Here is an 18,590-nt window from a genome sequence, read left to right as displayed (position 1 = left end):
TGTAGTGATGGATAAAATTAATTATAATTATCAGTTATTATTACTGCTGTTAGTGTTCTTACTTACCACAGATGCCCCTCTGCCAGTCTGTGTGCTACCAAGCCAAGGCATATTGATTGGAGTTCCAGGATTACTGTGTGTATATGGTGTAGTACCTTGCACAGATGCTAGATCATCACGAGCATGTATAACCAAGAAATCATCAGACCTACAAGTGGATATCCACCAAAGAAAAATGCTGAATGAGGTCCTATTTTTCAATTTATTGATGATTCAGTTTATTTATAATTTTAAAATAGCCTTTCAATGTATTTTCTTTTAGAATTTAATTTTTAAAATTTATTTTCTCATTATTTACTGTTTTATTTTCCCCCAGTTATATGTAAAACAATTTTTAACATTTGTTTTTAAAACTGAGTTGCAGATTCTCTCCCTTTCTCCTTTACCACTCTTCTTGTCATTGAGAAGGCACATGAAGTCATATAAAACATTTCTATAACAGATACTCTCAATGCCCCCCACCCTCCCAAAAAAGCCTCAAGAAAAATAAAGTAAAAATAATTATGCTTCAATCTGTATTCAGACACAATCAGTTCTTTCTCTGGGTATGGATAGCATAATTTATCTTAAGTACTCCAGAGATATCTTGGGGGATTGTACAGTCAAGAATAGTCAAGTCATTCATAGCTGATCATCTTATAATACTGCTGTTACATTGTACTTAGTATTTTTCATTTTCTATCAGCTCATGGAAGCCTTTCCAGGTTTTTCTGAGAGCATTCTGCTCACCATTTCTTATAGCACAACAGTATTCCATCACAATCACCTACTATAATTTATTCAAACATTTCCCAACTGATTAGGCATCTCCTCAATTTCTAATTATCACCAGAAAATAACTACTTTTTTATATGTCTTTTTTCTTTCTTTCTTTCTTTTTTTTTTTTAAATCCGTTTTTTGGACATAGTACTAGTAATGGTATTGCTAGGTCAAGAAATATGCATGACTTATAGTCCTTTGGACGAATACATATTTTTTTACAAGTTCCTTTAGAATAAACTGCCTCCAAACCCCAAATATTCCAACTCTTGGATCTTCTCTCTTTTATTAATACTTTCATACTTGGGTCAGCTAGTTAATGTAGTACATAGAACACCAGCCCTAAAATCAAATTTCAGTTCAAATCTGATCTCAAAACCAATACTTCCTGGCTGCGTGACCTGGGCAAATCACTTACCCCCAATTGCTTGAGCAAAACCAAACCAAAAAACATGTGTGTGTGTGTGTGTGTGTGTGTGTATGTGTATTTTTCATACTTAAAACTGTTCTTTTCATCCATCGTAATCACCATCCCTAACACTTTGGAATAAAGGTTCTCCACTTTCAAAAAATTTTAAGATATTAATTTTCCATGGATTCCCTTACCATGCTTTGAATATTTAAATTTAATTACTACAGTCTTTAATGTTGCAAAATAATTTAATCAAAATGAAATAAAAACATACCCTTTTGTCTCAAGTTCTATTTCATCATCTACCCAGGTGTAGATTTGTGTAGCCAGAATTCCAGATACATCCAGTTCTTGAATATCATGACTGGAAGCTATTGCTATGCAATTTCTATTTGCCTGAAACATAAAAAGTATTCAAAAATTTAAATAAAAATACACAAAACTATTCTGTAAATGATAATTTCTGATGTTAGAATGTTAAAATTACACACTTTATATTCAATTTGTTCTGCAAAATTTTTCTTTTCAATTATGATGACAGTAAGTTCACAGACAGAAGAATGGCAATGATAATTCAACTACATACAAACCCACTCTTTCAAGGAATTTTACCTTTAAATAGAGATCTAGAGAAAGGAAAAAGTATAACAAAAGGCATGATAACAAGTAGTAGAAGGAAAAAAATAAGGTTGGATAAAGACAAATTTTGGAGGAGTTAATATTTTCACCATTTTTCTTCAAACTAACTTTTGAAAAGCTGATAATGGAATAGCCAAAAGAGATATTTTAAAGTGACATTTATTCCATGTAATAAAGTTTGCTAATTGTTTTATTTAAATTATCTCATCAAAGTTTGATAGTATGCTATTGTGGGACAGGCATTATTATTTTCTTAAAAAAACAAAAGACAAATGAGGAACTTGATCAGAAAAGTTAAATGGCATAATCATTATCATGCAATTAGTGTCAAAAGCAGGTTTTAGATCCAGATCTGTCTCCAAGTTCAATTTTACCTCTTTTTTATTTACATTGCCTGCCAATAGGATAAATTCAATTCAAGAAGTACATATTAAATGACTATAATATACTATACTAAGTTCTAGGAATATAAAAACAAGAATGTCAGATGGAAAGTTAAAAAAAAAAGATTTCTATGACTCAAAGAGCACATTTAAAAAGAATACGCACTCTATTAACAGCGAATGCAGTAATAATGTCAGATTCTTTGTGGATAATTCTTGCTTTACCACCTGGGTAACCCAATTCAGCTTCTATCTGTAGAGAGGAGAAAAGAGAATAAGAAAAGTCAACAATTCAGAATGCAGAAAAAGATTAAAGAAAAAAAGAATATTTAACAATATAATTGTTTGGCAATTATCATTTGATGTTTGTAGCTTATGGTTTCCACCAAGAAAATTTCAAAAGAAATTTACAATGAAAATGACAAGCACAAATAAATGAATTTCTATCTAAGAATGTAACACATTTCATTCAAGTCTGTTGCTTATATGTAAATATATTTTCTTAAGGTAAGAAAATTTGTATACAATATATCCTTTATTCCGATTCTGCAGTGTCACAGGACACTTAAGTAGGGAAATATATATTGGTTAGAAAAAGAAAAAGAAATGTGGAGTATCTTTGTGAACTCTTATTTTGGGAGGAAGACTTATTCTTATGGGAACTAGGATACTGCCATAATCTGAAGATGCATGCATAGAGGCATTCAGTGCTCTATCTCTCATCCCCACACCATAGAGATCAGACCATGACAACTGTTGATAACTTAGAAAGATATGAGTGGAAATTTTCAATAGCTAACGGACATAGGATGGATTTTTAAATAAACAACAGACTACTATTACTCAGAAATTTGCTATAGATTCACTATTATTTGGTAGGAGTTGTGAAAACAAAGATCTGTCTCTAGAGGTCTAGTATGGCAGCCATATCTCTGGTTATAATAGAGGATAGAGGATGAGGGAAAGAATAGATTAGATCAATAAATCTAATCTAATCTAAGATTAGTCAGTCAGGCAACTTTCCCTGATACAGTTATTAAATAATAAATTCCTTCTCTCAGTACTTTGTACAGATTGAATGTAAACACAATGTAAAAATGTTTATATATATTTGGTTGGATATTTATGTATCCAGTCTTGATCTATGATCTAAAAAGCTGCTAAGACTGGTGATTGCCTAAAACATAGAAGTAGTTTTTCCCTATAAGGTGAGTAGAAAAACCACTGAGTTTCAAATCAGAGGACCTGCTAGATTCTAATCCTAGCTTTGGTTAAAGCCTTGGTGAGACAAAATATTAACCTCCCTGAACCTCATTTGTAAAAGGAGGAAGTGACTCCTAAAGGCAGCTCTAAATCTAGGAAGATCTTATAAAATAAGGAGTCTTTTGCCTTAACTTATCAAGTAATATTATGCATTCCAGCTCTTTGTATACATACAATGTAGCATACAATGAGTACTATTGTTAATAGGTATAATTTCCATTCCATATACTTATATAAAGTACCATCTTCCAAAATACAACTAGAAACATATAAAGTGGGAAAAGAATGAAAAAAGAAGCCACTTTAGTCACTGTAAATTTACTGTAATTTACTGTAATTTCAGGTGGTGAATAATTAATATTTCAAATTGTACAAAAACCTAAAAGTCATTATAAACTGGCAGAAAACCACCTAGAATGCTCAATAACTAAATTAATAGGTAATTTTAAAAAAGATACAGTATGATTACACTTGAAATGGCACCAGAAATTGCAAAAAAATCTAATTGAAGTGGTTAAGATGCTCATAAGAAATAGAAAGAAATAGCAAGAAAATAACACTGTAAGGAATGAAATTAAACTGAAAAATAAACTACATTTGCCAACAATAATGTTAACTGAATTATCTACATTTCTACAAATTATTTTTTCATTATGCTTACTTGACAGTTATTATTAAAATCATGTGGCTTTGCAAAACACTTAATAGACCTTATTCAGAATGTTTAAAGTCATCATGATAAATATTAGTACAGGAAGAAATGTGCTTTAGCAAAAAAGATTATCGTCAATGCAGATTAAAATACTCAAGATGACAAAGCTGAAATCTTTTTTTTTTTTTTTGTGGGGGGCTTTTTTTTTTTAAATAACTTTTTATTGCCAGAACCCAGGGGAATTTTTTATAACATTATCCCTTGCACTCACTTCAGTTCCGATTTTTCCCCTCCCTCCCTCCACCCCCTCCCCCAGATGGCAAGCAGTTCTATACATGTTAAATAGGTTACAGAAGATCATACAATATATATGTGCAGAACCGAACAGTTCTCTTGTTGCTCAGGGAGAATTTGATTTAGAAGGTATAAATAACCCGGGAGGAAAAACAAAGATGCAAACAGTTTACATTCATTTCCCAGTGTTCTTTCTTTGGGTGTAGCTATTTCTGTCCATCCTTGATCAATTAAAACTGAGTTAGATCTTCTCTTTGTCGAAGAAATCCACTTCAATCAGAATACATCCTCATACAGTATCATTGTTGAGGTATATAATGATCTCCTGGTTCTGCTCATTTCATTCAGCATCAGTTCATGTAAGTCTCGCCAATCCTCTCTGTATTCTTCCTGCTGGTCATTTCTTACAGAACAATAATATTCCATAACATTCATATACCACTTATTCAGCCATTCTCCAATTGATGGGTATCCATTCATTTTCCAGCTTCTAGCCACTACAAACAAGGCTGCCACAAACATTTTGGCATATACAGGTGCCTTTCCCTTCTTTAGTATCTCTTTGGGGTATAAGCCCAGTAGAAACACTGCTGGATCAAAGGGTATGCACAGTTTGATAACTTTTTGGGCACAGTTCCAAATTGCTCTCCAGAATGGCTGGATGTGTTCACAATTCCACCTGTTTTTCTGCATCCCCTCCAACATTCTGCATTATCTTTCCCTGCCATTCTAGCCAATCTGACAGGTGTGTAGTGATATCTCAGAGTTGTCTTAATTTGCATTTCTCTGATTAATAATGATCCGGAGCATATTTTCAAATATCTAGAAATAATTTTAATTTCTTCATCTGAGAATTGTCTGTTCATATCCTTTGATCATTTATCAATTGGAGAATAAAAGCTGAAATCTTAAAGGAAAAATCTTGCTGTACTATTTTTCTAATTAACATATTTCATGAAAAAAAGTAAAAAAAGGAATCAACGCAACTTGCACCACTAGATTCGAGTCAGGAGACTGATGGGTTTCTAGTGGAAGTCAGAAAGTTGTAAGAGTTGTGAAAATCCCCTTTTGAATGGAAGCACAGGCTCTATGTGAAAGAATTCACGAACCCAAAGAATTTTAAGTGGCAAAAATGGAAGTTTATTGTTGGTTGAGAAGTCAGCTTTCCTAAAAAAAACTGACAATGATAAAGTCCTTTTAGGAAAATGGAGGCTGGTAATGAGAAGAGAATGTCTTTTCAGCAGAAGGAGTGCTGGCAGGCAGCTATGCCCTACTCCAGACCTGCAAGGATGAGGAGTTTAGAAATATCCTTTAATAGAAAAATCTTTGGTTTAGGTTTCAGGTTGAAAAGAAAGCCAAAGTGCCCAGGCCTAGATCTCCAATTGAATGGAAATCACTTTTTGAAGGCTTCTGGAATTTGGAATTTCCTGAAAAGGGTCTGCATCAATGGGGTGATTTGCCTTAGAAAAAGCCCAGTGGGATTCCGCCATTTAATTTGACTAGGGAGATATGCTTTCCAGGAGGGACTGAGACTTGAATCTTCCATCTTTACAGACCAAAGGGTACACAATTTTAGAGTGTTAATTTTACAGATCAAAAGGGAACACAGTTTCACACCCCCATCAATTCCACTAATGAAATTGATGCGGGAAAGATTCCAATCTTTGATTCCCAACCCCCCTAGCTAATGTAAATTACCCTTTGACTCACAATCTAGCTCTCTGGGCCAATAAATGCTTTTATTGGGAATCCGTGCTGCTTCTAGACCTCATATACCGCTGTATCCTTGCGCCGAATCTAAGGGGGTTGCAGGGGAACTCTGTTTGACTCCCTGTACCCCAAACCTGCCACTAGACCTTAACTAAACCCTAATTTCATTTAGGTACCCCAAATGTAGACCTCAACATGTGGCCTACACCTCAACATTCGGTTCCTGACCTCAACAAAATGACTTTGAACTCTTCCTTAACAAGGTTTAAGGAAAAATTGGATATTATATAAAAGCAATGGAATGAAAAGATAAATATGATCAAAACTAAATAGACTTTGGGAAGCCAGATACAATAATGAAATACTAGTGGAATTGGGATCTGGCAGAACATTTCTGGAGAACATTTGAAGTTTTTCTAACAAGAAAACTACAAAACTAGTATCTACTTTTTTACCCAGCAATATGACTATCAGGGATATGTACTTCAAGTTGGTCAAACACATACTTTTTCATATCTATATAACACTACCTCCCTTTTCTTTGTATACACAAACACACACACAAACTTGAGAACTTTCCTTTTTTTGACCAACATAAGATACAATTATAAATATTAGGCAGCACTTTTTATTAGCAAAGTGGTTACTCAGCAATCTGGAAATGAATGAATTGGTATATGTGAAATTAATAAAAAATTATATACATATATAATATTATTATAAAAAATGACAAATATAAAGAATTCAGAGAAATTTGGCAAGGTTTATGAGCAAAGTAAGTAGGCCTAAGTGAATAATTTATGTATAATACTGAGACTCGCAAATCCGCAATGCAATAAACAATGAGGATTTGAAGCTTCCTACCTTTTTGCAAAGAGAAAACTACAGGTAAAGAACAAGGTTTGGTTTTCAAACACAATGTATTGATTTATGTTGCTTGACAGTACTTATTTGCTACAAGAAAGGAGGGCAAAGGGGAAGGAAATTGCAAGACCAGTTCATGTAAAAAAAGGTTATCAACAGAACTTTAAAAAAGAAAAATGCAAAGACAATATTAAAGCAACATCCCTACCTTCTCAATAATGTAAAAAAAAAGACTTTTTATAGTGATTCATCTATTTAATAATTCATATACACACCATAGATTAATATACTCCAAGATGTTATATAAGTAGTAATCCAAAAGAATAACCACACACCAACAGTACAACTTCAAGTAAAACAAACTACTGAAAAACACATTTTCCACCATGATTTTAATTTCCTCTGGTAATCACAATCTTTTTTTTTTTTTTTTCCTGAGGCAATTGGGGTTAAGTAACTTGCCCAGGATCACACAGCTAGGAAGCAGTAAGTATCTGAGACCGGATTTGAACTCAGATCCTCCTGACTTCAGGGCTGGCTGGGTCACCCAACTGCCCCGGTGATAACAATCTTTAAATCAAAAGGGCCATCTAGGTGTGACTGGGTCTAAAATTGGGAAGATTTGAGTTTTAAAACTGGCCTCAGACAGTGATTAGCTGAGTGACTCTAGGAAAATTATGCAATATCCATTTGACTCAACTTCCTCAACTGTAAAACAACAGCACTTACCTCACAAGGAGGTTGTGAGGATCACAAATTTAGAGTCATTTTTCATATGACTAGAAATGACTTTAATGTCTTCTGAAAATTGTCTGTTAATACCCTTTGACCATTTATCAATTGGAGAATGGCTTGTATTATTTTACTGAATTAAGTCAATTCTCTACATATTTTAGAAATGAGGCCTTTATGAGAAACATGGACCTAAAATTTTTTCCCCCCAGCTTTCTTTTTCTTTTTACATTTTAATAGCTTTTTATTTACAAATTATACGCATGGGTAATTTTACAACATTGACAACTGCCAAACCTTGTGCTCCAATTTTTCCTTTCCTTCCCTGCACCCCTTCTCCTAAATGGCAGGATGACCAATACATGTTAAATATATTAGAGTATAAATTAAATACAAAATAAGTATACATGTCCAAACCATTGTTTTGCTGTACAAAAAGAATCAGACTCTGAAATACTGTACAGTTAGCCTGTGAAGGAAATCAAAAATGCAGGTGGGCAAAAATATAGGGATTGGGAATTCGATGTAATGGTTCTTAGTCATCTCCCAGAGTTGTGGAATTTTAAGATTATAAAGGAAAAGATAAATACAATTCTTATTTTTAAATCCATCGTCTGATCTAAATTTATTTAATCATATAGTTAGGGCTGTCCAAAGAGAAAAGGAAAAAAAGCCTAAGGATGTTGGTGTTTTCCCTTCTTTAAATCCATCTAAGACACTTTACTAAAAGTCTAGATATCATAATCAAAATGTAAGTTCAACTACTTTTTGTACACTGAAGTTAAGAAACAATTTAATTTTTGTTGAGACATTGCTGCAAAGCAGTTCAACTTGCAGTTTTATTTTCTTAACAGAAAATAAATTTTATTACATTGTATAAATTATTTAACAGCACACAACTTTTATCAATATTTTAAAATGTGATCTGTATTAACGAGTTGATACTTCATAGCAGGAGTCCTCAAACTACGGCCCGCGGGTCAGATGCGACCCACTGAGGACGTAGATGCAGTTTGCCAGGTTATGGCAAGATCAGACTGGAAGTGATGTTCAACCTAAACTCGCGTTAGCAATGTACACTTCCAGCACTGGGCGGAGGGAAGGGAGAGAGATGCAGAAGACGGAGAACTGGCCTTGTAGAGTAACGGCAGCCACCACAACAGACAGGTGTGGGGGATGTACAGTGCATGCTGTGCATGTCACAGCCGCTGCAGGGAGAATTCACTGCACCAGTGAAGGTCGGAAGTGGGAGCATGAAGAGTGGGAGAGAGAATGCGGGAACCGGAGGCATCACAGCGCAGAGGCAGCTTGGAGGAAGTTGGGCATCGCACTCTGTATGTCTCTGTGTGGGCAAAGTTATTGCTGGTATATTGTTTTTGGAGCACTGTGTGTGTGTGTGTATGTGTATATATATATATATATATATATATATATATATATATATGTATTTTACTAATAGCAATTTGGAATCCCTAGGAAATAATGATGTCAAGAAAAAGAAAAATTGACTCGGAGTGTAGGATATTCAAAGAACAGTGGACTTATGATTACTTTTTCATGTAATACAAGGAAAGAGCTATATGTCTGATATGCCAGACACTATATTCTGTGTTCAAAGAATATAATTTGTGTGGACACTATGAAACTCAACATAAAGATAAATATGATTGTTTGGTTGGAGAACCAACCAAATTGGTTGGAGAAAAATACATAGACAACTCAGCAAAATACTTTTGTGAAGCAGAAGTAGCTAAATATTTCATCACTGCAAGCAAGTTTTCAAGTTGCCAAGCTAATAGCATGCACTGGCAGAACATTTGTGGAGGGAGAATTTGTTAAAGAATGCCTTCTTTCTATTTCCAAAGAGATGTGTCCAAAGAAGGCCAATTTATTTAGTACAGTGAGTCTTTCAGACCCTATAATTACACGGAGGATTGAAGAAATGGGAGACAATCTTACAAAACTCCATAAAAAAATTTCATATTTTTCCTTGACACTCGACGAAACTGATGATGTTCGTGATTCTGCACAAGTTCTAATTTTTATTTGTGGGACGAATGATTATTTTGAAGTGATAGAAGAGCTTGCTGCACTGCCAAGCATCAAAGAAATAACTACAGGAGAAAATATCTATGAAAAGGTTTACCAAACTATGAATGATTTGGAGCTGGACTGGGCTAAACTAGCCAGAGTGACAACTGATGATGCTCCTAGCATGGTGGGGTCTAAGAAAGGAGTAATTGCTCGCATTAACCAAGAGATGAACAAACATAACCATTCTCATCCACTAGCCATACACTGCCTCATCCACCAACAAGCACTATGTAGTAAATCACTGAAGTGGGACTCCGTTATGAAAATTGTGGTATCTTGTGTTAACTTCATTAGAGCTAATGCACTAAATCACAGACAATTTCAGGAATTTCTGTCTGAGCTAAATGTATGAAGATGTTCTATATCACACAGAAGTCCATTGGCCAAGTCAAGGGAGAGTTTTGAACAGTTTCTATGACTTACTTCCACAGATTACAACTTTTCTGCTTTCAAAAAACAAAGAAGTACCAGAGCTCAATGATGCAGAATGGAAATGGCACCTTGCCTTTCTGACAGATGTAACAGAGCTACTCAACAATTTCAATATGCAACTTCAAGGAAAGGGGAGACTCATCTGTGATATGCAACCCATTTGAAATAAAATTAGGCCTCTTCATCAAACAAGTGAAGAGGAAAACTTCTGCCATCTCCTCACAACTCAAAATCTGTTAGCGGAAAAACCGCCGATTGCATTCCCAAACAAAACATGTGTGGATTCACTGGAAAAATTGCAAAAGGAGTTCCAATTTAGATTTAAAGAGCTTCATCTCCATGAACAGGACATACAGCTTTTCTGTAACCCATTTTCTATTGACATTGAAAATGTGGATACAATTTACCAAATGGAACTGGCTGAACTGCAGAATTGTGACTCTCTGAAAGACACATTCAAGTCAAGCAGCCTTCATAATTTCTATGCATCTCTCCCCTCTGAGACATATCCTCATCTCAGGAACCATGCACTCAAAACGGCAACCTTCTTTGGCAGCACTTATGTCTGTGAACAGACTTTTTCTAGAATGAAACATTTGAAATCTCCAACCAGATCAAGACTAACAGATGCACACTTGCATCACTTGTTACGACTAGCAGTGACAAATATGGAACCAGACACTGACCATCTCATTAGCCAAAAGCAGGCCCATAGTTCCCATTAAAATACTGGTAAAGTTGTTGATTTAACTTTACTTCTTTTTAAATACTGTATTTGTTCACATTTTGTTTCTTCACTTCAAAATAAGATATATGCAGCATGCATAGGCATTTGTTCATAGTTTTTGTTTTTACTATAGTCCTGCCCTCCAAGAGTCTGAGGGACAGTGAACTGGCCCGCTATTTTAAAAGTTTGATGACCCTGTTTCATATGGTTCAATTTCCAAAGCTTTACTTATTATTAGAACTATAGCCATAAAAGAAGACACACACACAGCGTCCTTTAAGAGTAGATTCCCTTTTTTAACAAAAGAAGCAAATCAAGTAAAAAACCATTAAACTGATTATCACTGCAATATTCAAGTTTAATGGGTCAATAATTTTCTGGGCAATAGTCTGTTGCACACACAAAAAAGAAAAAAGAAAAGAAAAAGAAAGGCAAAGAGTTTCTTTGAAAAATGAAATTTTAAATTTCAGCTCAATGCTATTTTGTACCTTTTTGAAGTTTGGCTCCTCCATTATAGAATTTTTGATGGTTTCACTGTGGTCCTCTAATGACTTCATCAAAAAAGAAATAACCATATAACAGAGTAAAGGAAAGATGTAACATGCAAGATTACTGGGAATATTTTAAAAATCTAAGTTTATTTTACCAAAACAAAAAAATCAGAATTCTTTGCAACTAGTTACTACTAAAAATAATTACAAATACTTAAGTGTCATTAAAAAATTCTTCAAAATTGAAGAATTTCTCATTAAAAACAATTATTTTATACCTTAAATTATTTCACTCATTTAATTAAGTCTGTTAATATCATATTAGAGAAAAGATTCTTAACCTAGGGTCTGTGCACTTATTTTATTAATATTTTGATCAATGTATTTAACATAATTGTTTTCTTTGTAATTCTATTTTATTTTATGCATTTGGAACCATTATTTTAAGAAGGGAGAGAGAGGAATTTGCTGTCTGCCAAAAGGGTCTATGACACAAGGTTAAGAACCTTTGCATTTTAAAGAAGAGAAGAAATTAAGAAAGACAAGTTTTAAAGGCATATTTATCTGAACATATTAGTAAGTTGCTTTACTCACTATTAGGTTTTATTTCCAGAAATACTGCTTCATGTGTAAGTTAATTTACATATACAGTAAACTCTCATGAAGAGAGTTCTGACTAATCATTGACTTCTTCTCCCTGATGCTTCTCTGGCCTTTTACTGTCTGTGGTTGATTTGGAGGCATATTCTAATTGTTTAAATGATGATTACAGGTTGTTATTGAGATTCCCTCCCTAATGTTTTTGGAAGAAATGAAAAATTATTGAAAAGGAAGAGCTTTGAAGATAAGTGAATCTGAAGTGATTTACATGGAACTCAAACACTTCCAAATTTACCTCATACACAAAATTCATAATCTATATCCCACTCTTAGTTGGGAAGGCAGTCTTTTATTGTTAGGAACAAAAAGAAGACATAATATATGGATTGAGCTCAGTTAAAGTACCAGAACCATGAGAAATAAGATGAAATTACCTTTGTTTTTTAAACGAAGCAAATGAAACAACAAAAATATTATTTTCCACAAAGTACTTTAATCTATTCCCAATATTTCTATATAAAAAGTATTCAATTAAATATGAAGTCAATCACACATTGCACTAATATATCCCATATAATTGTGAAATTATGTTTCTATGAAAAATTTTGGTAAAATATAAGTAGAATTTTACCATATTTATAAATATGCATTGTTTGCTTACTGATTTGTTTTTGTTCAATTGTTTTCAATTCTTGCATTTACCTTTCACAGATTGCTTAAGACAATATTGAATTTAATTGTGTTTGTTCAGTAAATTCTATTTCTATTTCCAAAACCACTGCATCCTTTCAGTTCTCAAGTACACTATTTCCGAATAATAATTTTACATTAAAAACAAGCTAAGTTACCTATAATGATTAAATTTATGAAACCTTCAGGAGCAAAAGTGGCATAAATAGAATCATCAGAATAGAAGACAAAGAACAAAAGTTACAAAATAAGACAAATAAAAATATTTGTTAACTAGGAACACAAAGACAAAATGTTGTATTTTATAAAAAAAAATTAAAATAAATTACAGTTGAAAATCTTATTAAAAACATCTTAGAAATTTAAGAAGCATACTTCTTAATAGGTAAATATATCATCTAATCAAAACTTAGAGAGGTATATAGATAAAAACATGTTCTATAAAAATCAAGAAATCCCTAGACACACCTCCCAAACCTTGCACTCAAAAATTTTGGGAATTTGAGATCACAATCGTCTCTTCCCTCACTTCCTTAAATATTCTTTGTTCATATTGCAGTCTAATTTTCCACTGATAATTTGCTTTACATGAAATGTTAAAACAAATGTAAAATCTTTAACTCAAAGCAACTTTCATGAAAAACCAATAAATTTAAATTCTACCTCATTTAGGCACCTCTTCTTAGTAAATATATTTCTGATAAAAGTTTCTTGAATTTCATCCTGTTTCACCAAGTACTGCCAAAGCCTCTTCACTGACAGAGCCAGATGATGTTTAGATCTGAAGACAAGCAGATATAGTTAAATAAAAATGATGTTAAAACTATTTAACAAATCATTCTCCTAGCTTCAATAAAAGTAAAAAGAAAAAGTAAAAAGCAAGATTCAATGAAATTGAGTTTAAAATTAAATAAGAGCAGCATACTCCCTACCAAAGTTGCAAGGATATAAAATAAAATAAATTATAAAGGAATAAGAGAGGAAATGGGACACTGGCATCAACCCTCATAAGCTGTGGCAGATTTACACGCAAAAAAACATAAGTGATTAATACCATGTAATTATTTGTTGAATTTATACAAAATTAATTTCATAAGTAAATAAAATTCCACAAAATTTAAGTATTACAAAAACATTAATTTCAAATAAACCAAACATTTAAATGAATCACATGCTAAAAAAAGATATAGGTATGTCTCTTATTGTTCATGATAGATAAATTTGTAAACTTAGAAAGTTGTAAACTGTTCTTTCCTCTATGAATTACAAAATTTAACAAATTGAACACAATATTGTCAGACAACAAATGTTAAGTACATACTACAAGGTATGCATTGTGTTAAGTTCTAGTGATACACACACACACACACACACAGGCAAAAACTTGTCCCTTCCATAAAAAAACTTACATGGATGGAAAACAGACAAATAACTAGTACATATATAAAATAATTGGAAGAGAATTTCAGAAGACATTAGCATAGATTTTCCTCTAAAATGTTAATTGAACTCTATTGGAATGAAGGGAAATGAAGATGAAGAAAATCATTGAGACAAATAAACTGATCAGCTTTAAGGGAAATATTTTATCATCTTCTCAAAGAGAAAATTCACAAGACTGTGATGGTCAATATTTGAACTATTTAATTTATATTACACTTAAGCTATTAAAGAATAAAAATATGTATATCTAATATTATAGATATACCAATGTCAATGTTTTCAGTCATGTCTAGCTCTTTGTGATCCCATTTGGGTTTTTCTGGGCAAAATTATTGGAGGGTTTGCCATTTGTTTCTCCAGCTCACTTTACAGATGAGCACACTGAAGTAAACAGGATTAAATGACTTTGCCAAAGTCACTCAACTAGGATCTATAGCTAGTTTTGAAATCAAGTCTTCCAGATTCCAAGAGCACTGCTCTACCCACTGTGTCATCCTAACTGTCTGAAAATATTTACTTTTAAGCAAACTTAACAATATCTAGTAATTCCAGGAATTCAGTAGTTTTAGAACAAAAAATGGATTGGAATAAAAAGACACAAGAAAAACCTTTCTTCTCAATGATAAAGTACAAAATTCTTATAGGTTACCAAGATAATATTTATAAAAATACATACTTGAAGGGGGTGTTCATAGGTTCAAGCAAGGCTTTGTGGCGAAGTATTGCTGGACCTCCTGACAAACTCTCCTCAGAGGTATGAATTGAAATATAATTTTGAGGTGGCCCACCATGTATTTCAAGTCTTCGGAGAAGGACTTGTTCCCAGCACTGAAGAGCTTTCAGAACTGCATGACATAGTGGTGAGCTAACTGGAAGTTCTAAATAGAAAAAAAAAAGTGGCTCTACTTACACTTCAATTTTTAAAATGCTTCCTAACATTAAATGTATTAATTAATTAATATATAATCTTCTTTTCTTGTAAAAATCCAAAGGGTTTAAAATATGCGTACCTTGATATTATATTCAAAATTAAGAAGTAAATATTTTATAAAAGGTACAAAAGATAATCTAGCATTACGATAATGACCAACATTAGTAAAGGAAATCAAATCAAATTATGAGTTATAGATAAATTAGAATAGAGTAAGGGGAAAATATAGTTTTTTTCTTGTGAAATAATTGTTGGTTTACAAAATAGAATGAAGACCTTAGTCTTCTGTAGTCTTATATAAATTGCTTTCCCAGATAGCTGTCAACTCAAGCTACTTTGCTGCTGGCTTCAAGATAAATTTTTATAAAATTGTATATTCCAAACCAGTGAAGATAATAAATCCCTGATAATCTTATTTACTCTATCCTTTCTTGTGACTTTTTCATGCCGTATTTTCCTGATTTTCCTCCTATCTAATTCCTTTATCTCCTTCACTTAATACTTGTTATTACTAAGATTCTGATTTTGATCCTATTTATATTTTTCTATTTAACCTATTTATACTTTCCACTCTCATAGTTTCAACTACTAGCTCTACACAAATAACTCTAAATCTTCATCTCCAGACATACCTTTATCTTTAGCTCTACATTGACATTTTCCAGTATCCACTGTCCAGTTCTATTTGAACTTCCTTCTGACAATTCATAAAGTACATGTCTCTTATTCTCTGAAAATGTATCCCTCCTCCTATCTTTTATAAAACAAACTCTAGTCAAAAACAATCTTTCCTCCCTCTGACTTTGAATAACACTGTGTTTATGCTTGACATGAGTTATATCATATATGCTATTTCTATATAAGTTGTTTCTCCCTCTTTGAGAGAAAACTCCAGATTCTGTATCTAAATTATTTCTCCATCTTGCCTAGTACTTTGCAGAATGTTTTGTATATAGCAAGAATGTAATGTTTCTATAAACTGAAGTCATAAGTAATTAAATAGTAATTAAATATATTCATCTACATGAACACAAACAATATCAAAGGATCAAAAAGTTTGGTTAAAAAAGTTTGCTAAGATGGATTTGAAAAAATATTATTATATTCAGTAGAAATGCTCTAATCAATTCAAGAAATGATAGCAATGAATAATAAAGTCTTTATTACCTGAAAGATCATGACCAGCAAATGGATAGAAAGTCTTCAAATTATGAAGCACCAACTGCACCATAGCCAATCTCATCAATGACCAACTAGAAATAATATAAGTGAATTATTTATATATCAATAAAATTTTCTCTTTTAGTTAAAACAGGGCTTTCCACCTTGCTCCTTCTAACACATTATCATCTCAGTCTTAATCTCTTCCCATCTATCTTGTTTTCAGCCTCTCCTATGAAGGTTGAATTTTGTTAGCAGCAAAAAGAATGACTTTTAAGCTAGTTTTAAGAATAAATAAATTGGAATAAGAATAAATAAATTAGAATATGTTAACTAGGAGAAAATGAGAGACGCAGCATTATACAGTGACCAGAGAGGCATCCTTGGAGTAAAGACTATCTAGATTTAAAGCTTGTCTTAAACAGAGAGGTGGTGTGACCTTAAGCAAGTCATTTAATATCTAAGTAGCTTTGGTTAATTCTCTAAAACAATTAAGTTGCAGAAGAGTCAATGATCTACATTATTAGAGGGAGTTTCTACACCATGAGTTCCCTAATCATTAAAATCACAGTTAATGGACTAAAAAAATAAAAAAGTTCCCAACGAAGAAAAAATTGTGATAATAAAAAATAAAAATACGTAATTCTTTCATGAAATATTTGTATTTAAAAGTAAGGAGAAAGGGGTCAAGGTCATACTAATAAAATAAAATATCACTCATTACTATAGTATTGACTCAAAAGATTAAGTGTTTCTGGAAATATAACACTGTTAAACACTCTGGAAATCAGTTATATTTGCACATATTAGAGGAAAATAATGTGGATACAAGTTAAAAAAAAAAAAAACCAAAATATTAAGGTTCATATATTGGCAAGTTATTTCTTGTAAACCTATAAATCAGGAAGAGAATAAGACAGTCTTTGCTAAGTCCACAAAATCAGCTATAGGTATGTCATTGTAGAATTCATTTCTATATCTTATATTAATCCAAGGTCTTGTTATCTTACTGATGTCATTTTAGATTCTCTCTTAAAAATAATGCTAGGCATCATCAAGAAGAATTCTTTGCCTCCTTCATCTATATATATATGTATATATCTCATTATAAAATATATGTATTTTTCTTTCTTGTTTTCTTTTCTTGACTTCAATGACACAACATTGTTCCAGTTATCCTTCTATGTTTCACTGGATTCAGTAATTTCTTAGTAATCATTAAAGATATGTCTCTGAGGTTCGAATAAACCACAGAAATTCTAATTATCAGCATATATATGATGTAAATTTTTCATCTAATCTTTTCAATCTTTTGTTTATAAAATGTTTTAATCCCTATTGCTTTAAGAATTTTTTTTTATAAGACAGCTTTTAAAATATAAGATTTTGGTTGTATGCATACTTACTTTATAATTTTATAACATAAAAATGTTTGTTTCCCTTTATCAAAATGTCCATTCAATGGAACTAGTTACTCACATGAGTTAAATAATTTCATCTCAGTTTTGTTATCTATAAAATGAGGGAGGTGGATAAATGATGTATAATGCCCCAAATTTTACAATTTTACTAAAATTCAAAGTTGATGAAATTATAGATTTAGAACCAGAAGGAAACTTTATCCTCCCTAACTACTTCATTTTAGAGATAACAACCTACAAGAGTTTCAGAAAGATTAAATGAGTTAAAAGATCATACAGGTAATAAGCAATAAGACTAGGATTTGAAACCAAGTTCTCCGACTATAAATTTAACATTCTGGCCATTGCACCTCTTTAAATCTTTCTAACATTATGTCCATTTTTGGTCACCATATGGGGAGTGAATTTAGAAGACAGAATCTTTTCTGAAAATTCATAGAAAATAACAAAAATAATGAGACAAAATTCATTCATAAAGGAAAGACTAAAGATCTTTTTGTAATAGAAAGAAAAAGGTAAGTAAAACTTATTTTGTGATTCAAAGAGCAGGGACTACTTTGTTTTTGATTTTGTCTTTCTATGGTGGTGTCTTGTGTAATACACATACATACTAGGCACTTAATGAATGCAAGTAAAAACAAATTGATTAGATTGGGATTTCTTTTGTGTCATAGACCCAGATTCACTATGGTGAAACTCAGAGATCCCTGCTCAGAATAATATATTAATGGATTAAAAAAAAAAAAATACATAGGATTACAAAGCAAAACCATGAAATTGAAATATAGTCATCAACATAAAAATTTTTTTTTGAGACTTCTCAGATATCAG

General features: G+C 32.2%; 1 protein-coding gene across 2 annotated transcripts in view; it reads right to left on the bottom strand.

The window, feature by feature from the left end:
* DMXL1 (Dmx like 1) overlaps positions 1 to 18,590 on the bottom strand; it is a 131,369-nt gene that overhangs the window by 18,669 nt on the left and 94,110 nt on the right. The window contains exons 31-37 of one of the 2 annotated variants that reach the window (XM_012542615.3): positions 16,345 to 16,430; positions 14,923 to 15,124; positions 13,467 to 13,584; positions 11,511 to 11,573; positions 2,421 to 2,507; positions 1,507 to 1,628; positions 67 to 208 (exon numbers count right to left, since the gene is read on the bottom strand). In XM_012542615.3, the coding sequence (XP_012398069.1) occupies positions 67 to 208; positions 1,507 to 1,628; positions 2,421 to 2,507; positions 11,511 to 11,573; positions 13,467 to 13,584; positions 14,923 to 15,124; positions 16,345 to 16,430 (820 nt within the window). The remainder of the gene's footprint in view (positions 1 to 66; positions 209 to 1,506; positions 1,629 to 2,420; positions 2,508 to 11,510; positions 11,574 to 13,466; positions 13,585 to 14,922; positions 15,125 to 16,344; positions 16,431 to 18,590) is intronic. The other variant, XM_031938842.1, reaches the window with a different exon arrangement.

The sequence above is a fragment of the Sarcophilus harrisii genome, chromosome 1, assembly GCF_902635505.1.
Source record: "Sarcophilus harrisii chromosome 1, mSarHar1.11, whole genome shotgun sequence".
In the NCBI taxonomy this organism is placed as follows: domain Eukaryota; kingdom Metazoa; phylum Chordata; class Mammalia; order Dasyuromorphia; family Dasyuridae; genus Sarcophilus; species Sarcophilus harrisii.
This window is presented reverse-complemented; position numbering and strand designations above follow the sequence as displayed.